The following is an 18,534-nucleotide window of genomic DNA, read 5'->3' on the forward strand; positions in this document are numbered from 1 at the left end:
GACTGGCCAGTGTGGAATGCTGTGTAATGGCAGGATGTCAGTGACTTATCAGTCAAAAAGGCTTTCAAACATGTTTGTCATGAGCTTTTAAAGTTGTAACTACAGTCTGTGTGTGTGCGTGCAATAAATAAACACAAACCCATTCCAGAACTTGATACAAAGAAAGTGATTTAATCTTTGCAGCAAATGTTTCCAACAGCATGGTCGACAAACATCATGGCTTTACAAACTCCTCTAAGTGGTTTATCTTCAACCCAAATACAATTTCAAGGGCAAAAGCAACTGATAAGCAAGTTTCCACCGGTCACTGCAGGTCAGTTTGCAGGTATTTGTTGTAGGTAGGCTGGAAAAGTGTCAACCTACATCAAAGAGCTCCAAGCAACTCAAACATTCTGATAATCTCTTTCGACTTTAATTCCTCAGTTTCAACGAGGGAAACCTGGCTGAGAGAAACAGTCACGTTGCTGTTTGCAATTACATTTTTGCCTCCATAGACAGAAATGTAGAGACTTAACATACTGCATGGTGCTGCAGACAGCTTGAGAGGAAACTTTGACGAGATTTTTGTGTCAGAGCACATTTCTGAGGAGTGCAATTCCAGATCATAGTCATGTGTTCCACCTTTTATATATTTATTGAAAGCAAATGCATAATTTAAAAAAACAATATTGGAATGACTCAAAGACAACAATGCAGTTAATGGATGTACATTTAAAAAGTGACTCCCCAAAAGTTGTCGTACTGTGCTAAAATGCCAAAAACATCAACAAAAGCCTCTCTAAACTTCAGATGAGTTGAATCAATTTGATTAACTTTTACAGGAATAGTCACATTGCAAGACGATGGCCAGCTTTCTGACTGGCTACACTCCAATTCACATCAATTAAGTGGTAGAACATAAACACACACATGGACAGGAGATTTGACAGTGGCATGCATGCCATGTTTTGGTGACCTCACACAGAAAAGACAAAAACCAAACACTGAAAGCAGGTTGAAATGGAATGTAATTCCAAACGGAGGACGCATAAATTAGAAGATCAAACAATGACATATGAAGCAAACCTTTACAAATCTTGCACATTTCAGTGGCTACGTCATCCGTGCATTTACAATGCCTGTCAGTAGTGCTAGCACTGAAGATGTATAGGTAGTGAGTTAAAACACATTTTGAGCTGCCTTTCAGATATAAATATTTTTTCCACAAAAATAAGATAGCTGAAAGAATATGTTTTAAATAAATAAAGCCGTCTGTAAATCAGATGGGCATGGGAGCAACATCATCATACATACAGATCTAAGTTACAGCGTGTCATCGTGCTCGGAGGTCGTAGTCGACGCTGATTCACATGAAAGCACTTGAGTGAGAAGGATTTAGCAGGGGGAAGGGGGGGGGCGATCACACATGTAGCTCATTAGCTTATAGAAATGTTAAAGACACTGGGCTCAAGTTTTTGAGTGCAGGTGTAAACAGTAAATAAGGCTGAAAAATATTTCTAGAAAATAAGCAGTAAAAAATATTCCTTAAGTCTTGCTCCCTGGGATTCTTTCCCTGTTTTTTTTGTTTTGGAACATCTGCTTTGCATTTTAAGAGAAAAAGGTAGAAAACATATCTATACATATACATCCTTTGGTTAGAGAAAGAACCCAATATTCTATACTCTCTATTCAAGTAAAAGTGATTAGAAAAAAAGCCATCAGATAAATACATATGGAGTTCATATTCTGACGTTACTCCTCTGAAATAGCGTATCTCTCTTTGATGCCACCTTAAAGCAACATTACCAACTTCGGGATAAATAATATTTACATATATAATTTTTTCCTCTTGTGTTGATCATAGCAACAGCTGGGATCAGGTTTCTTTTTCTCCAAGTGCACAATGGCAAAAATCTCTCTACTTTGCTTTAGGTTGTTTAAATTACAAAGAAACTCCCAAGTTTGTTATTATTGCACAAATAAGATACACATTCAATGTGCACACAGGAATAAGACTTTGACGTTAGACTGATGTAGTTACAATAAGTTAGGACAAGCTGAACGGACATACAGACGGATGTGGGTGATTTTGGTCCTCCCCTAGTGTGCAGGGTTCAAACCGGTATCGACCTGTGAAGACTTTGGCTCTATGGCGATTTGGGTTGGAGAGACTGGCTCAGAGGAAAATGAGGGATATCAGATAAGAAAAGGCAAAGTAACGGAGGGACAGTGAGTTTGGGAGGAGGGCTGGATATGACAGGAAGTGGATGTCGTGGCTCAGTCTTGAAGCAGGCTCTCTTCAGTCATCCACCCGAGCGAGGGAAGAGGCTGTTCGCGCCTGGAGTACTTGAGCTGCAGCAGGTCGCCCACTTCATTGATGGCCTCCAATGCCTGGCAAAAGAACAGGAAGAAAACGGTTAATCCTGATCCAAAAAATACTTAATGTAAAGGGTTCACACATGAAGATTTCAAGCACCTTTCAAGGTACCGAAACCAAAAATGTTCAGTCTCTAGAAACCTGTATAATTACTTCTAAATTGTAATGGAATTTTTTGGTTTGCACGAGTAATTGTGGAGATGAAGACGGCGAAAAGAAGACATGCACATCCTTGTGCCCCATGGAATGGATGGGTGCTAGATCTATGAAAATAAATAGCAGAAACAAGAAATTCTGCACATGAAATAGCTCCCTTTGACAGGATTTTAATGCAAGTGATATTTTGAACAAACTGGCACTTCCTCAATACTTAGGGTTGATATTTTTATACGGTTTTCATTGATGTGATATGTCTCATGTTTGCAGAGGCACTGCATTGTGGCTATTTAAGATTAGGACTCTGCTATTTATCAGAAGTCTGAGGAAAAGCCGGTTGGCTGGAACATCACTTGCATTAAAAATCCTTTCAAAGGGAGCAGATTATCTTGTTTCTGCTAAATATGAAGAAGAAACACCAGATTATGCTGACAATAAAGCATTTTCCAAATCAAATTTATATTCAAATTCAAACATAATCCTGACCTTGATAAGTGTTAAGACTAAGCATTTTGAAAACTTTCAAGATTTTCAAGATTCTTATTGTACGAGTCCTGTATTTATGTCAATCTAAATTGAGTGCAGACAGCCAGACAGTCTAGATGAGCAGATTACAAACGTAGCTTGACAACTTGAAAGAGGATCCTGTTTGTATGTGATAAATGAAGTGATAAGCCTTAATCACACTTTGATTTTCAGGTGCTAAACTTGTCAGAATGTTGAAGATGAGAGGGCTCTGAAAGCAAAGGTGAACAGAAAGCTCCCTGAATAAACCACAACTGAACAGAAACTCCTCCACGTCTTTTCCACAAGAGACTGTATCAGCATTGCAACACTGCAGGACACCTGGAAACAATTTACCTTCCTCCTGACCTTTTTTTTTCTGATTCCATGCTTTGAGAAAAAGCGAGGGCTGGCTGTTCCAAAGACGGAAAAAGCGGCTCCTCGAAGTGCTCTACAAAGGCGGGCTGATGCCCTTTAAATGGACTATTACAAACGGTGTTGACATGCTCCTCAGTAAGATGAATGAAGTGTCTTTGGAGAGACAGAGCAGCTCAAATAAAAGTCTCCGTCTGAGCCACGCTGTAATACTTGGAGACAGCTTGGCCTTCCAAGCTCCTTCATAATAAAGGACACATTGGGAGCCTTAATTATTCAACAGGCTTTGAGTATGTGGACAGACGCACACACACATTCATACATAGAAAACTGTCAGTCAGCAGTCAGATCTGGTTGATCCACGGCTGAGAAAAGCCTACTGAGAGCCTGGATCCATGATCACACAGGAATCCAAACAAACTCTGGTATCATGTTGAGGATAAAATTAAGCCTTCAGGATTAAAAGTGTGTCCAGAAACAAGATCCCTTGAAGAGGACAGACTCTTGTCGGATATCTTTCCCTAGACATATTGGATGCTAAATAACAACAAAATATAGGAGCTGGCAGCACTCAATTAAAGCATAGCGCCCAGATTGTCCAGGAAACTAGTTTTACTCATCTGCCAAATCAGAAAAGAGGTATTATCTCACTGATGCATATAAGAGGTGACAGTGGAACAAATGCAAATATCCTTAGAAGCAGTTTTCCAGTTTGTGCTGACATGGTAACGGCCATTCTAATGTGATTTTCATGCCCATTTTGAAGTGTTTTGTTCCTACTGCAAGTGGAAACTACTACCATATCACTACACCATTTCAGTTTTAAGATGGTCTTTTAATGGCAAGACATCCAAGAAAGGCTTCTGCAATAAAATAAAAAAAAGGCAGAAAAATGTCTCTGCTGTTAATTGAATTTTAATGTAACAATTAAAAGAAAAATCTGCATTCACTTATTTTTAATATTGAAGAAAAATATATAGAAATTACATTTTGTGTTTTGGACATATGGATGATGGAACCTACCAGAAAAATAAACAAATAAATGAAAGACTTGATAAATAAATGAATATGTCATTAAATGTACCAAAAATAAGGTTAAATGAAGATTAATTCACTATTCAATATTGAGAAAAAAAAGGATTAAACAAGTTTGGGGAAATACATGGGTAAAAATGCAGAGGATAGTAAAAATAAAAATATAAAAAAGAAAGAAATTAAATAAATTAATAAAAAATATATAGATACATTTAAAAAATGTATTAAAAAATATTCAAATTAATAAATAAAAAAGGGGAAAATGAATAGGGAAGTAAACAAATAGTGGAATTAATAGATACAAATAAATAAGCAAATAACAATAGAATTTTTTTAGAAAATTTACGTCATATCTTATCAATTAATGCCTACATTTATTTTTTTAATTATTTTGGCACATATAATGGCATATCGATTCATTTATCGCGTCATTGAACTAGGAAGTTTGATTTTGGCAGCTTGCTTCCTGCATACGGACAATGATTGGACTTAGTTTTGGATGACTTACTGTATCAAGCATCTCTCTCGTATGGGCAGCCGAAACGCAGAAACGTGCCCTCGACTCGATGATGGGTGTTGCTGGGAAGCCGACAACCACTGTGCCGATGTTTCTCTTTAACATCTCCCGACCAAATGCCCTAAAAAGAAACGGCAACATTAGACACAGCGGAACACTAAGTGATGATGTGATCCATCACCACATCTTAGATGGTGTTCTCTTTAATGTGTGAAAGTGAAATCATAAACAGTTTTCCACACAGAGTCAGACTGTAATTGGAAAAGGGACAACAGTAATAAAAGTAATTGAAATTAGAGAATACGACTTTATGTCTTTTCCAAATGTGAACTCATTTGCAAGATTTGTCCGATTAGCGATCCTAATTAGGCTTGATGTGTAAGGCATTGAAAATACATCTGATAATATGAAATGCAGAAGAATTCCATACCCAATTTTGGCAGGCATATAGAGCATCATGGGCACTACAGGCGAGTCATCATTGCCGTAGATGATGAAGCCCATTTCACGGAGTTTCCTGCGGAAGTAGGTGGTGTTCTCCGATAGCTGTCTGAGGCGGTCAGCACCTGGAGGAAAAAAATAAACAGATCGAGGGATATTTAACAAAGTGAGCATAGATCTTTTATTAAAGTGGACATATAGTCCTCAAGTTTATACTTGTATTTTGTGTTTCTAGCAGGGAGGCAAAGTGCCTTAAGCTGCATTCTAACGAAAATTCCAGCAGGGGGTGCTAAGTTTGGCTGCAAAAAAATTCTGTCCATTAATTTCAATGCAAAATGAGAAAACTTCTCACTTGATCTATTGTCTCAGAAGTTTTTTTTAGGACAACACTATAGTCTGAATCGCTAGTAAAAAAAACCTAGACAATTTGATGTTAATAGTTCAAATAATGGCCCCCATTTAGAAGAAAATAGAAGATAAAGAATCGTATGATTTGGGGAGTGGCTACCTTTGATTGACAGGTCACTAACAAGGGCAGCCATCATCAGGAGAGAAGCAGAGATAAGCAATGCTTATCCATGGCACTTAAGTTATTTATAACATTATGTAGATATAAAAAAGGACGTTTAGTGGTTTGGTCTCACAACTTTGACCCTTTCACTGTATTTTCACTTAATGACAGTTTATTTGAATGTTTTGTTCAGTAAAAATGTCTTGTTCAGTGTTTGGTTGGACTAACAGACACTCCAAGGAGTCGCTGGTCAGTTTTCTGAGGTCAGTAACAAACATTTTGTTTTTGTTTTTTTGCTAGCCAAAATTAACATTCCAGTCAATGCTCCAGTTAATGCTAACATGAATTAGCAGCAGCTTCTCTCAGTCAGGTTGAGGTGTAGAGAGGCTGTAGTCAGTGATCAGATCCCTCTCGCTCCTCCACAGTCCAAATATGGTCTGCTCCCCGTATCGGAAACAAGATGGCGACGAGTGTAACGCTGAACTGATGCTTCCAACACAAACCAATGGGTGACGTCACAGTGACTATGACTATTATTTATATACAGATTATGGTTTCTACTAGCACATTTACATGCTTTAATGTTGAAAAGACACATTGTCTTTCCTCATAATGTCTGTCTGAATATACCTGTATTCACTATTAGAAACAATCCATTTTAGCAACCGTCTCTTTAAGACCCCCCTCTTGAAAAGCCTTCTCTGCTCTGATTGGTCAGTGTGTCCGATTTTCAGTATCAGTGCTATAAGTGCCTCTGCACCATCATTGCAGCCAGCAAATGACTGTAACAGCACTGTAGCAACACTTTCTACCCATATATATATTATTATAGTTGTGACATCACAAACTTACAGAAGTCCTGACAGCTCGTTTAAAAGCAGTTTATGAACACAGGCTGGGTACATTTCTCTGTGGATTGAGTGTTTTGATACTTTCACAGCATTTCTAATCACCTAGACCTGCTTTACAACCAAAAAGGCATGTAAATCTATTTTTACAAATGTGACCTTTAAGCTTATTACTCTTACTCAAAGCAAACTTGGACAACAGTTTAATTACTATAGAACCTTATACCTAATAAGTCTTTAGGTTGGAAAACCTGCCTTACTTTACTGTCACTGTAGCTTGACTCATTAATGAAGACTAAATTTCCAACTGATGAGAAAAAAAACAACAACATATGAAAACAGTTGTTCTGTTGCAAGTAAGCAACATTTTTTGCTCTATGAACTTCTTTGATTTAAAGGCCTTTCTGACCCGTGGTGCACCCACACAGGTGTTTTCACTTAATTTGCCTGATTAGACTTCATCTAATTATCCTGTTCCTGATTGGCATTTTCCTCACTCTCCAGTTGCACCTGTTGGGACACTTACACCTTTACTACTCCTATAAGTGCATGTGGTGACCACCCGCAGTTCCAGGAAACATGTACAGAGGTCTAATCAGTCACAATAAGTGAAAACACCTGTGGGTGTGCAGGTCCTACAACACTTATTGTAGGTTTTTATTATTATTTTTGTTATTTTTTATGCTTAAGCCTCATAAAACTGCATTACTAGCTCTCGTTGAGAGACCAAGTGCAGAACACAGCATTCACTTTTGTAGAGTTCTCTAATCATTGATGAATTTTTTTGTGTGTTCTAATATTTAGCCTCCTTGAAATACATATATATCATCTGACAACACAAGCCCAAGTTACTGTAATATAACTCATCAAAGGTGGAGTAAGAAATCCCAATGAATGAGCCAAGTCCTGCTCCAGTAACAAAGCCATGTGAACGAAAGAAAGATATCAATAGGATGAGTGCAAAAGTCATCAGTAAACACCTTTTTTATTTCCTTCACTGATTTGGAGACATTGCTGCACCACTTGCCTTTGAAGACAACCAGGATTCTTAAAGGTCGAGGTCAACGGGCTGAAACTAAACAGGCATCAATTCTCACGTGTCAGTCTGATGCACACTGTGGATTCACTCACTGAATCCTCAGGCTGAGCCTCCAGAGATACCATCTTAACCAAACAAATAACCATATGGCGAAAAGCGCCTACAGCAACACACATCTGCCTGGCTGTGCTGAAAAAAAAAGAGCAGAAACACCCCGACTTCAAAGCACCCTGAGACACAACAAAGTCTGACATTATATTTATCCAGACCTTGTTTTTCCTCAGTCAAGGAATCCAAAGCTATTCTCATTACTGAGGGATCAATTGGCAAAAATACAGTAGCATATTTTGCTTTTTACGCACTTAAGCATTCTTTTCATATTGAAGAAAGCTTTGCCCCTCCTGAACCCTTATGTCCCATCTCCATATTTGATTGATGTAAGCTTCAAACAACAAATGTCCTTTATGATGCAGGCCGATGCCTGGAACCACGAGCAGCTGTCCCCAGCAACTTGAGCAACAAACTGTTAGCAGGCAGCTCAACTGTCACTTTGACTTTGTGTCAGTGTCTGAGTCTTCAAAGGCCTGAATTTCAACAGTGATAGGGCTGCAACCAATCAGACTGTCATTGTTCGCCTCCTACAAGGAAACTTGTCAGTCTGGGATATGTTGTCAGGTCAGCCAGTTTGGCCGTCGCTTCTAGTTTGGAGAACGAGTTGATGACATTGTGGAACAGTCGTGCGAGAAAGTTTTCTTCAGGTGTTTATTCCTGTACCTAATGACTGAATGACTGGGGAGCTAGGTAATCTGATCTTAAGTCAGCATTTTAAGGGAGGCTACATCAATCAAGTACCGTAAAGAGTAAAGGGGGTGCCGCTCTGGAAGAAAAACAAAACTCAGTGACCTGTTTGTTTGTGTAGGAGATGAGTCCAACAGAGTCTGATCTGCACAGATCTCTGGTCCTAAGCACCATGCTGCTTTGTACCCAGCATGAAGGCAAAGAAGCACAGACACAAAGAAACACACATCTGAAAGCCATAAAGGCAAAGGGTAGAAGAGTCAACATACCACCACTTCAAGCCCTTCCATCAGACAGGAGGTAGTCCACACCTCAGTTTTAATAATGCGCATCCCGTAAAGATAAAGACAACCGAGTACAGAGATGATCAATTACACTGCATGTTTTACTTTGCCATCATCAGATTTGGTATCAGATCTGGGCAATATAGCCATACTTTGATTTTATGTTTTGATCATGATTATTTAATATTGCTATCAAAATTTAGTACATGAGTAACTATGTAGATGATGCACCAGAATATGTTAAACTTTTTCAAGGACTATATTCAAATGTAAACATATTCTTAACTTTAAAAACATGAAGGTTTAACTTAAGCATTTTCTTAACATCTAACACTGTGTATGAACCCCATCTATTGGGATAGGTCATTTTATAGGATATGTGTCTTGAAAAAGCATGTTTTTTCTTGTAATTGAATCCATAAAAATCTAAATTAAATAAAAACACATCATAAAGCATGTATACTCATGTGTGAATGAAACTTAAAAGTACTAAGTATTTGGTAATTTAATTAAGAACATTAGTGCAAAATGAACATAGCAGTTTCAAGGGATATTTAAGAAAAATAAATTAAGATGGTAGTTTGATACACGGGGGTACAAAACAGCAATCCTTATATGATATTCTCTCAAAATATTTCAAAGAGCAACTCTTCAGCTTACAAGAGTGATCCTCAAAATATGAGTGAAACTTTTAGAAAATAGTAATATATTTTCTTAGAGGACTCCAAAATGTCACTCCTCTTGAAAAAAAAAAAGATTATGTGACATTCTAAAAACACCCCAGTGGCATTTACATCATATCTAAAATAGGTTCACACATGGGACATAGTTTGATAAGGTTGCCTAACACACCTTTATTTACTGGTAAATAATTGCTAGTCAACCATAGATAGTAGCCTTTATCTCCTGGCTTGGAATGAAACATTCCCAAGGTAAACAAACATACTCAGTATCAAGGAGTCAAAGTACAAAAAGTGGCCTGGTTGATGTAAGTTGAATGTCGTAGTCACTAACGTTGGTCATCTGCTACAGACAGGAATTAATTCTGAGACGCAGGCTTATACTGCCATCGTGTGGCCACTGATGGGAGCGCATGCTATATAAAACCAGTACTGTGAATCTACACGGACGGAAAACCCATTAGAAATCTTGGACATTTCAGAAACACGACACTCCTGCCAATACAGAGATGCACTTCTAAGTGATTAGTGTAATTTCGTGGCACGTACCCAGTGTGGTCCCGTCCTCTCCCATGATGATCTCCATAGAGGTGATTATCTGCTGGACTACAGGAGAGGACATGGAGGTGGCGTACAGGGCACTGTGAGAGTGGCGCCGCAGGTAGTCGATCAGCTCCTGAAAAATAATTAGAATGAAATTAAATTATTTTTCAATAACAACAGGGTACCAATATATCTAATTTGGTTAGTGTGCCAACACAGAAGACTGTTGCATAATTAAGAACAATAAAAAAGTCTAAAGAGAGACAGTTGTTTCAATGTGGTAGCACTGATAGATAAAATCACTGGGTGTAAATACAATTCTGACCGACAGATTTTTCAAATATTTTGACAATTATTACAGTTTCTCATTTGCTTTGGCTTTATTCTTGGTTGTTTACAACATATTTTTCATTATTTCAAGCACATGTTTTGTTTTTCGAGATGTAGTTAGTTTTAACCCTGGCTAGCAGCCTTGTTTGCAGCACTACTCTGACGGAAAATGAAAGCTCACACTCAATCAATTCTCTTTCAGGAGAACAGGAAGCTACATTCCTCATTGCTGGTAAATAGTGTTGACCAATACCAAAAGTGAATGACACACAACGTGCTTGTCTCAGGAGTAAGGAAATAGCTGAGGCCCCTAAAGACGTTGACTAAGTGCTTCAGCTACTGTAATCATTATGATTCATAATTTCCTAACAACACAGAAGGCTTCATATTTCACTGTCTGGCCTTGCAGCATTAGTTTTATCCATGCAACCAACCTTTTTGCCTCCGATGTATCCTCCTGCAGCACCGAAGCTCTTGGTAAATGTTCCCATCATGATGTCGACATCTTTAGGATCCAAGCCAAAGTAGTCCACCACTCCCCTGCCGTTAGGCCCCAGGGCCCCGATACTGTGGGCCTCATCCAGATACAGGTACGCCTTGTAGCGCTTCTTCAGGGCAACAACCTCTGGTAGACGCACAATGGACCCCTCCATACTTCAGGACAAAAAACAAGAAACATCAACAAAGTGCCACAACTTATCTGTGCAAAAACTAAAACTTATAAATAAGTTTACTTGTAATGTTAGACTGATACCCACATCTAACCCCAACATCAGAAAGCTGCAGTGTAATTGAGGGAGCGTGTGAGCAGCTGATCCTACAGACAACTGTTTATTTTTCATGTAGTTGCATGTGTGCAGGTGTTGAAGCTTTTGTTTTCGAAATCCCAGTGGAAATGAAACTTCATTAAAATTCCATTAGCACGAGACATTGAGTATGTCAAGCAGTTTCTCTGACAACTCTATTGATCAACAGGATTGATTGCCTTTATAGTTAGTACACTGCAAAGAACAGGGAATACATTATGTTTAAAGGAGAGCTGGCACACTTCCAAATCGCCATTATTTGCTATATTTAAACAAAGTGATATAAGGGAGTGCTGCCGTCATGGCTGAAGGTCTTTACACACATGAGAATGCTAAATACTTGCCTGAGAATATTTAGCATCAAATAGAAGATGTCTGGCAGTCTGTCTGACGTCACTGAGTTTCCTTTTAGGGAAATGCTTTGCGTGGATTTGAGTTCCCTCTTGTAAACAGTTCCCTCTTGTAAACAGTTACCTAGTGTATGTGTCTATGGCTTTTATTGTCAGAGGTAACAATGGAAGGAACGGATCTGGAATGTGCTGCCTTTTGTCAAGGTTGAAAAAAGAAATGAAGTTTTTGGTCTTGGTTTGGTTTTACAGAGCCTCGATCTTATGGTTTTATAATACTCATAAGTATAAGTGCAACTCATAACCCTCTGCTACACTACAGAGGATAATGTGATGTTTTGTTCCACATACAATAACGTGGTTTTTCATTGCATAATCTTCACATTCTGTGTGAAAGCATGCATGACAAAAAACGTTCAAAAGAAATATATTGACGTGTGAATTAATTACATGAAAAACCAAAGCCCCCAGTGTGTTAAGGCCTCAAGAACCTGTCTGAAATTACGTGTCCTACAGTGACCTCTCACTTACATTTAAGTGCTTTGTTGTTTTACTGCAAATTAGTTAGTAAAGATGGGGACATTTCTATCATAAAAACAGCCTTGAAGACATTATGTTGTCATGGTGTAAAGGTAGTGATTTCCTAATCCTGTCATAGGTCTTAAAAAGGTAACATTCCAACTCCTGGTATGCATCAAACATTACTATCTGTTGGAAAGTGTTTCCATGCCTCCTCTTAGATGTACAAATAAAGTGACGAATGCCAGTCAAGCTAAATAAAGATTAATGAGTCCTCACCCAGACGACTGTGGCTGCCAATTAATTGGCAGTAAACACAGTGAAATGTGATACAGCAATGGTTTGAAAATACTTAACAATATAAACAGGAATAAACTTAATTAGCCAAGTTGGCTGAATTATCTAGCTCATGCAAGCATGTATGTTTGTGTGTATGAGTGCAGATGTAATTGTGTGAGAGCAAGATCATTGTGTATACCTGTAAATGCCCTCCACCACAATGAGAATTTTCTTCCAGGGTCGATGTGTTCTTGGCTGCCCGTGTGCGATAGCATCTCTCAGCAGCTTCTCCAGGCTTTGCATGTCTGCAATACACAGAAAAAAACATTTGTTGTCTAAGGATAGATTTTATTCCCCAAAAGTAATAGGAGAGCTTCCTTTAATTAATGGATGAGTGTCAATATTTTATGATCTCAACCCTTTGAGGAGCTTGGGAGCGTTTTCTTGGTGTCAACCTGCCTGGTTCCTGGTTGTTCAGTGTGAGTTTGGCTAACAGTGGTGTCTGTGTGCATATGTGTGTCTCTGTGTGTTCACCCTGAACCAAAACAAACAAACAAAAAAACACCACCCCTACTGTTGTTGTAGTTAAAGGGATATTTTGAATTGTAGTTGTATGAGATAAGCAACCATAGTCAGCCCCTGTCCACACCAGTGGAATGGCCACAGTATTAAGTATTAAGCAACCTACAAAAAATAAGTCTACACTGTGTTTACAATATTTCACTGCTTTAAATTGCTGTCAGGAGACCCTTTCTGACAGCTTACTTAAGCCGTTATGTCCATCAGTGCTCTCTTCAAAACCACCTGACTCCTTTGACAAACACAGTCATTGTACCTTACGTAACACAGGAGTTGCAGGTCTACTGCTGCCTTGACAAGTTTGTTTGTTTATCACTGGCCAATTTTAATCTGAACAAACCCTTTAAAACACCTAAATCACAAAGTAACACAAGCAGACTAACATACAACCCTGCTTTAAAGAATCCAAACGATGCCTTTAAACAAATGTAGAACTGTAGAAGTAAAGCAAGCGAAGTGCTGTAAAGAAAATTTGCATTAAGTGAAGCAACTTGCTCTAACTCACACCCAGATTAAATGCATTTACTCTCCTGTTGGGTAAAGCAGATTATACCTAAACCCTGTCTCATAGCGTGGAAAGATCCACTGTAACCACTATAATCCTATGTGTTGTGTGTTACTGCAGACACTGGGTGTATTTAAAGTCTAAAATTTTATCTAACTGTTCATAGGTAATGTGCTTATTATTAGAGGTCACCCACTGTTGTGTTTGAAGACCCGAATTGTGGAGCCAGACAGGCGGGCACCCAGCACCAGCGAAGCGTGATTCAGCTCGTCACTCAGAATAAGACAACCCTAAAAACGAGAAGAAAAACAGATGATGATTGATAAACAAATGTTGCAGTGCTATGACTTTGTTAGCGGATGATCAGGGAGGCAGCAAACCGTAATTAGCCACCAGCTTTGGTGTGGAACAGCCTACCTCTCCAGGTCAGAGCTGCACAGTCTGTTGAGCACTGTAAAACATTATTAAAAACCTATTTATTCTCCTTGGCGTTCAGTCCCAGCTAGGCAAGAATCCTTGGCTTTCTTTTTTACTTTTTTACCCTTTTATTTGTCTTTTGTATCTCTAACTCTGTTTTGGATTGAGTTTTTATTACTATTTTATTCTATTGTTTTTACTGTTTTTAGTATTTTATTATTTTTATTGTTTTTATTTATACCCAGTTGTGTATGATTTATTTTTTTTTTTTTTTGAACAATGTTTTTATTAATTTTCAATAAGAACATACACAACACATCAACACTCACCACACTAGCCACATAATGAAAAGCAGGCAGACCCCGCTGAACACACATACACAAAAAATAAATTAAATAAAATGAGTAAAAATTAAAATAAAATAAAAAAGTGTGTGAATATAAATAACAATTACAACAAATAATAATATATAAAAAAAATAAAAAATAAAATAATAATAATAATAATAATAATAAAAAAAAAAAAAATTGTTACACTCATTATGCTTACAGATAAATATAATCTACTGTTGCTTGAGAAAGTCCATTAAGGGTGTCCACACCTCTTCAAATTCTTGCACTTTACCCCTAATTACATAGGTTAGCTTTTCTAATGTAACACACATTGCCATTTCTCTAATCCAAGATTGTGTAGAAGATACTTCAGTCTCTCTCCAAGATAATGCAACCATCCTCCTGGCCTGCAGGAGGCCAAAGTTGATCAGAGTCTTACACTTAGAATTAACAGAAAAGCAATCAGGGTATATCCCTAAAATACAAAGTTTTGCTATACAAGGTACCTTAATACCTGTGATAATTCTTAGAGTGTGGACTACCCTTTTCCAAAAATCTACCAGCTTAGGACATTCCCATACACAATGAATTAAAGAACCTTTCTCAGCCATACATTTCACACATGTATCTGGAATGTCAGGTGACCATTTGTTGAGTTTCTCAGGGGTTATGTATGTCCTCATTAACCACTTGTGTTGTAGCAATTTCATTCGAGTATTAATGGTTTGTGATTGAGCTTTCAAACAAGCTAATGTCCACTCAGCCTCTTCAATATCTTCCTTAATATCTAAACTCCATGCCCTCCTTCTATCATGACTAGATTCCTCATCATGTGATACAAGTGTTTTATATAATGTAGAAATTTGTTGTTTCCCATTCATATGTTTTAACACAATGCCCTCAAGGCAGGACAGTGGTGGCTCGTGTGTAGCCTGGTGCTGCTTTGATGAGATGAAGTGCTTCAATTGTAAGTATTTAAAGAAGTGTTTTTTTGGAATTGAATATTTCAAACAAAGGTCTTTAAATGTTAGTAAAGTGCCCTGAACATATAAGTCTCCAATTTTTTGCACCCCCCTGTCAGCCCAAGCCTGAAAACCACCATCTGCCCTGCCAGGGGCGAACTGCGCATTATCCCAAATAGGTGAAAATTGAGAGATGGGGGGAGTATCACCAATATGTCTATGAGCCTTAAACCATATATCAACAGAGTTTTTAAGGAAGGGATTTGTTGTTTTTTTCTTTAAAGTTTTTAAATCTGCTGAATATAAATATAGGCTTATTGGTAGCTTAGATACTGATGCTTGTTCAATATGAACCCATGCTGGAGGAGAGTGTGTGACAAAATAAAACATAGTACTACGCAGCTGAGCGGCCCAGTAATAATACTGTAAACTGGGCATCTGTAATCCACCCCTATCATAAGGCAGATACAATAATCTGAGTCTTAGTCTGGGTTTTCTATTATTCCAGATAAACCTACAAAATGCAGTATTAATTTCTTTAAAAAATGATTTTGGCAGTGGCAATGGGAGTGACTGAAACAAATATAAGAATTTCGGCAAGACAGTCATCTTAATTATGTTGATCCGGCCAATCATTGATATTGGCATTGTTGTCCATTTTTCAAGCAGATCTTGTACCTCTCTCATCAACGGGTCAAAGTTTGCTTTAACAACTGTATTAATTTGGGGGGTAATCTTAATTCCAAGGTAGGTAAAGCCCTCCCTCGCATTAAAAAAGGGTGTACTTATAACTGGATTGGTTCTTTCTTCTTTGTTCAAAAAAAGTATAGATGACTTTGCATTATTAATACTGTATCCAGAAAACTGACCAAATTTATCAATTAAATGTAGTAATGTCTGGACACTGTTTGATAAGTCCGACAAAAAAAGAATCACATCGTCTGCATACAGCGATATCCTATGTTCATGCTCTCCGATTGTTATACCCGACAAATTGGCTTCAGATCTAATGGACATGGCTAAAGGCTCGATGGCCAAAACAAACAATAGTGGGGAGAGAGGACATCCCTGGCGAGTTGACCTCTCTAACGTTAACGGACTTGATAAATTGTTATTCGTCATTACACATGCTGTAGGGTTAGTGTACAATAATTCTATCCATTTCAGAAAATTTCCCCCAAGTCCATATCTTGGTAACAAGTTAAACAAATAAGGCCACTCAATTCGATCGAAAGCTTGTCTAGCATCTAGAGATAACAACGCTGTATCCCTGGTATTATTTTTAAAGTGGATTATGTTGAGAACCCTTCTAATATTATGAAAACCCTGACGACTCTGTACGAACCCATTCTGGTCACTGTGTACTAAAAAGGGGATATACTGATCTAGCCTTTTAGCAAGAACTTTACACAATATTTTTGTGTCTACTCCCATAAGACTGATAGGCCTGTAAGAGGAGCAGTCGGTCGGTGTTTTCCCAGGTTTCAAAATAAGAATTATTGTAGCGAGTCTTAAAGTCGGCGGTAATATACCATCATTAAATGACTCGTTAAACATATTCAAAAGTGGAGTCAACAACTGCTTCTGGAAGGTTTTATAAAACTCTATCGGTAGGCCATCAGGCCCTGGAGCTTTGCCTGAGTTGATACTTTTAATGGCCTGCAAAAGCTCTTCCACCGTTATGTCCTTATCCAGGTCCTCTTTAACCTCCTCTGTGAGAGTTTTAAACTGGAGCTGATCAAGAAAGGTATCTCTATAAGTGGGTGTGGGGGAGCATTCTGACGTATACAGTGTCTGATAAAATTCCTTAAATGTATTATTAATATCTTGAGGATCATTTGATATCTCCCCTGATTGAGTAGTTATGCCATTAATGGCTCTTTCAGATTGTGTTTTTTTAATTCTCCAAGCTAACAATTTGCCGGCCTTTTCTCCCTGATCATAAAAGGCCTGGTTCAGCCACAGTAAACTTTTTGCTGCTTTATCAGATGTTAGTTTATTGTATTCCGTTCTTAAAATTAGTAACCGTTTTTGTTTTTCAGGGTCATCTTTATTATTTATATCTATTTCCAAAGATTTTATTTGCTTCTCTAATTTATTAATTTCTGCTTTTTGTTTCTTATTTTTAGAGCTCGTAAAACTAATAATTTGCCCTCTAATATATGCCTTGAAGGCTTCCCATCTAATGCATGCATTAGTTTGGTTAGTATTAATCTGAAAATAATCGTCAATCTTATCTTCTACATATTTAACAAATTCCGGATTTTTAAGCCACTTCACATGCAAACGCCAATTAGGGGGAGACTGTAGAAGCTTTTCCATTTGTACAGACATAGAAATGGGGGAGTGATCGCTGATAACTATACAGTCATACCAACAGTTCTTAATATTGGATACCAGTTCTTGTGACACCAAAAAATAATCAATGCGAGACCTGGACTTATGTATTCCTGAGTAGCATGAATATTCCAATTTATCTGGGTTAATTTTTCTCCAGATTTCAGATAAGTTTAAGTCTGTGATATATTGTAAAATTGTTTTTCTAGATTGTTTTTTATGGGGATCACATTTTGTAGAGCGGTCTATCAATGGGTTCAAAGTGCAATTGAAATCTCCACCAATAATATTGAAGCCAAATAATGAAGACAAGGTTAAGAAGAAATGTTCAAAAAATTTTGGGTTGTCCTCATTAGGACCATATATACTGACCAAATTCAATGCGTGAGACATGATCCTGCCCTGAGCTATCACAAATCTTCCTTGGGGGTCCCGGATAGTATTGGTAAGTTGGAAAGGAATTGTTTTATGGATAAGAATAAGAACCCCTCGAGCGTAATTGTTATATGTGGCATGTATAACCTGACCAGACCATCTACGCTGTACCTGTTTAAGTTCAGTGACTGTGATATGAATTTCCTGAAGAAAAATTATTTTAGAGTGTAGGTTTTTAAGTCTATTCATTACCTGTTTCAGTTTGGTTATCTTATTGAGTCCTCTGACATTCCAGCTTGTAAATCTTAAATCAGACAGTTTTGGACTTTCCATGTTGGTTCATGTACAGTGAAAGAAATGACCATATTGAGTGTGACCAAAAAAAGAAAAAAAAAAAAAAAAAAAAAAAAAAAAAAAAAAAAAAGGAAAGAACAGAAAAAATACAAACTTAACCTGACATATAACAAAACACTTAACCTTTGAAATTCAGTCCCTCCCCCCCTTCCCTTACTTAAACTAAACATGTAAGGGCAAGCACCAATCCACACTAATGAGGAGTGGTTTAACTGTAGGCACTTCTCTCAGACAGCCCACGCGGTCCCCCCCAACCTCGCATCCAATCTGAACATTAAAACATTTATCGTCCTAGAATGAAGCAT

General features: G+C 37.8%; 1 protein-coding gene across 1 annotated transcript in view; it reads right to left on the reverse strand.

Moving 5' to 3' along the window:
- Positions 1 to 151: 151 nt before the first annotated feature.
- The window catches only part of sptlc2b (serine palmitoyltransferase, long chain base subunit 2b), a 29,844-nt gene continuing 11,461 nt past the window's right edge, over positions 152 to 18,534 (reverse strand). The window contains exons 6-12 of the mRNA XM_059356252.1: positions 13,649 to 13,742; positions 12,568 to 12,673; positions 10,852 to 11,071; positions 10,094 to 10,220; positions 5,374 to 5,509; positions 4,935 to 5,064; positions 152 to 2,370 (exon numbers count right to left, since the gene is read on the reverse strand). Of these exons, the coding sequence (XP_059212235.1) occupies positions 2,257 to 2,370; positions 4,935 to 5,064; positions 5,374 to 5,509; positions 10,094 to 10,220; positions 10,852 to 11,071; positions 12,568 to 12,673; positions 13,649 to 13,742 (927 nt within the window). The 3' untranslated portion in view covers positions 152 to 2,256. The remainder of the gene's footprint in view (positions 2,371 to 4,934; positions 5,065 to 5,373; positions 5,510 to 10,093; positions 10,221 to 10,851; positions 11,072 to 12,567; positions 12,674 to 13,648; positions 13,743 to 18,534) is intronic.

This window comes from Centropristis striata, chromosome 18 (assembly GCF_030273125.1).
Source record: "Centropristis striata isolate RG_2023a ecotype Rhode Island chromosome 18, C.striata_1.0, whole genome shotgun sequence".
NCBI classification, from domain to species: domain Eukaryota; kingdom Metazoa; phylum Chordata; class Actinopteri; order Perciformes; family Serranidae; genus Centropristis; species Centropristis striata.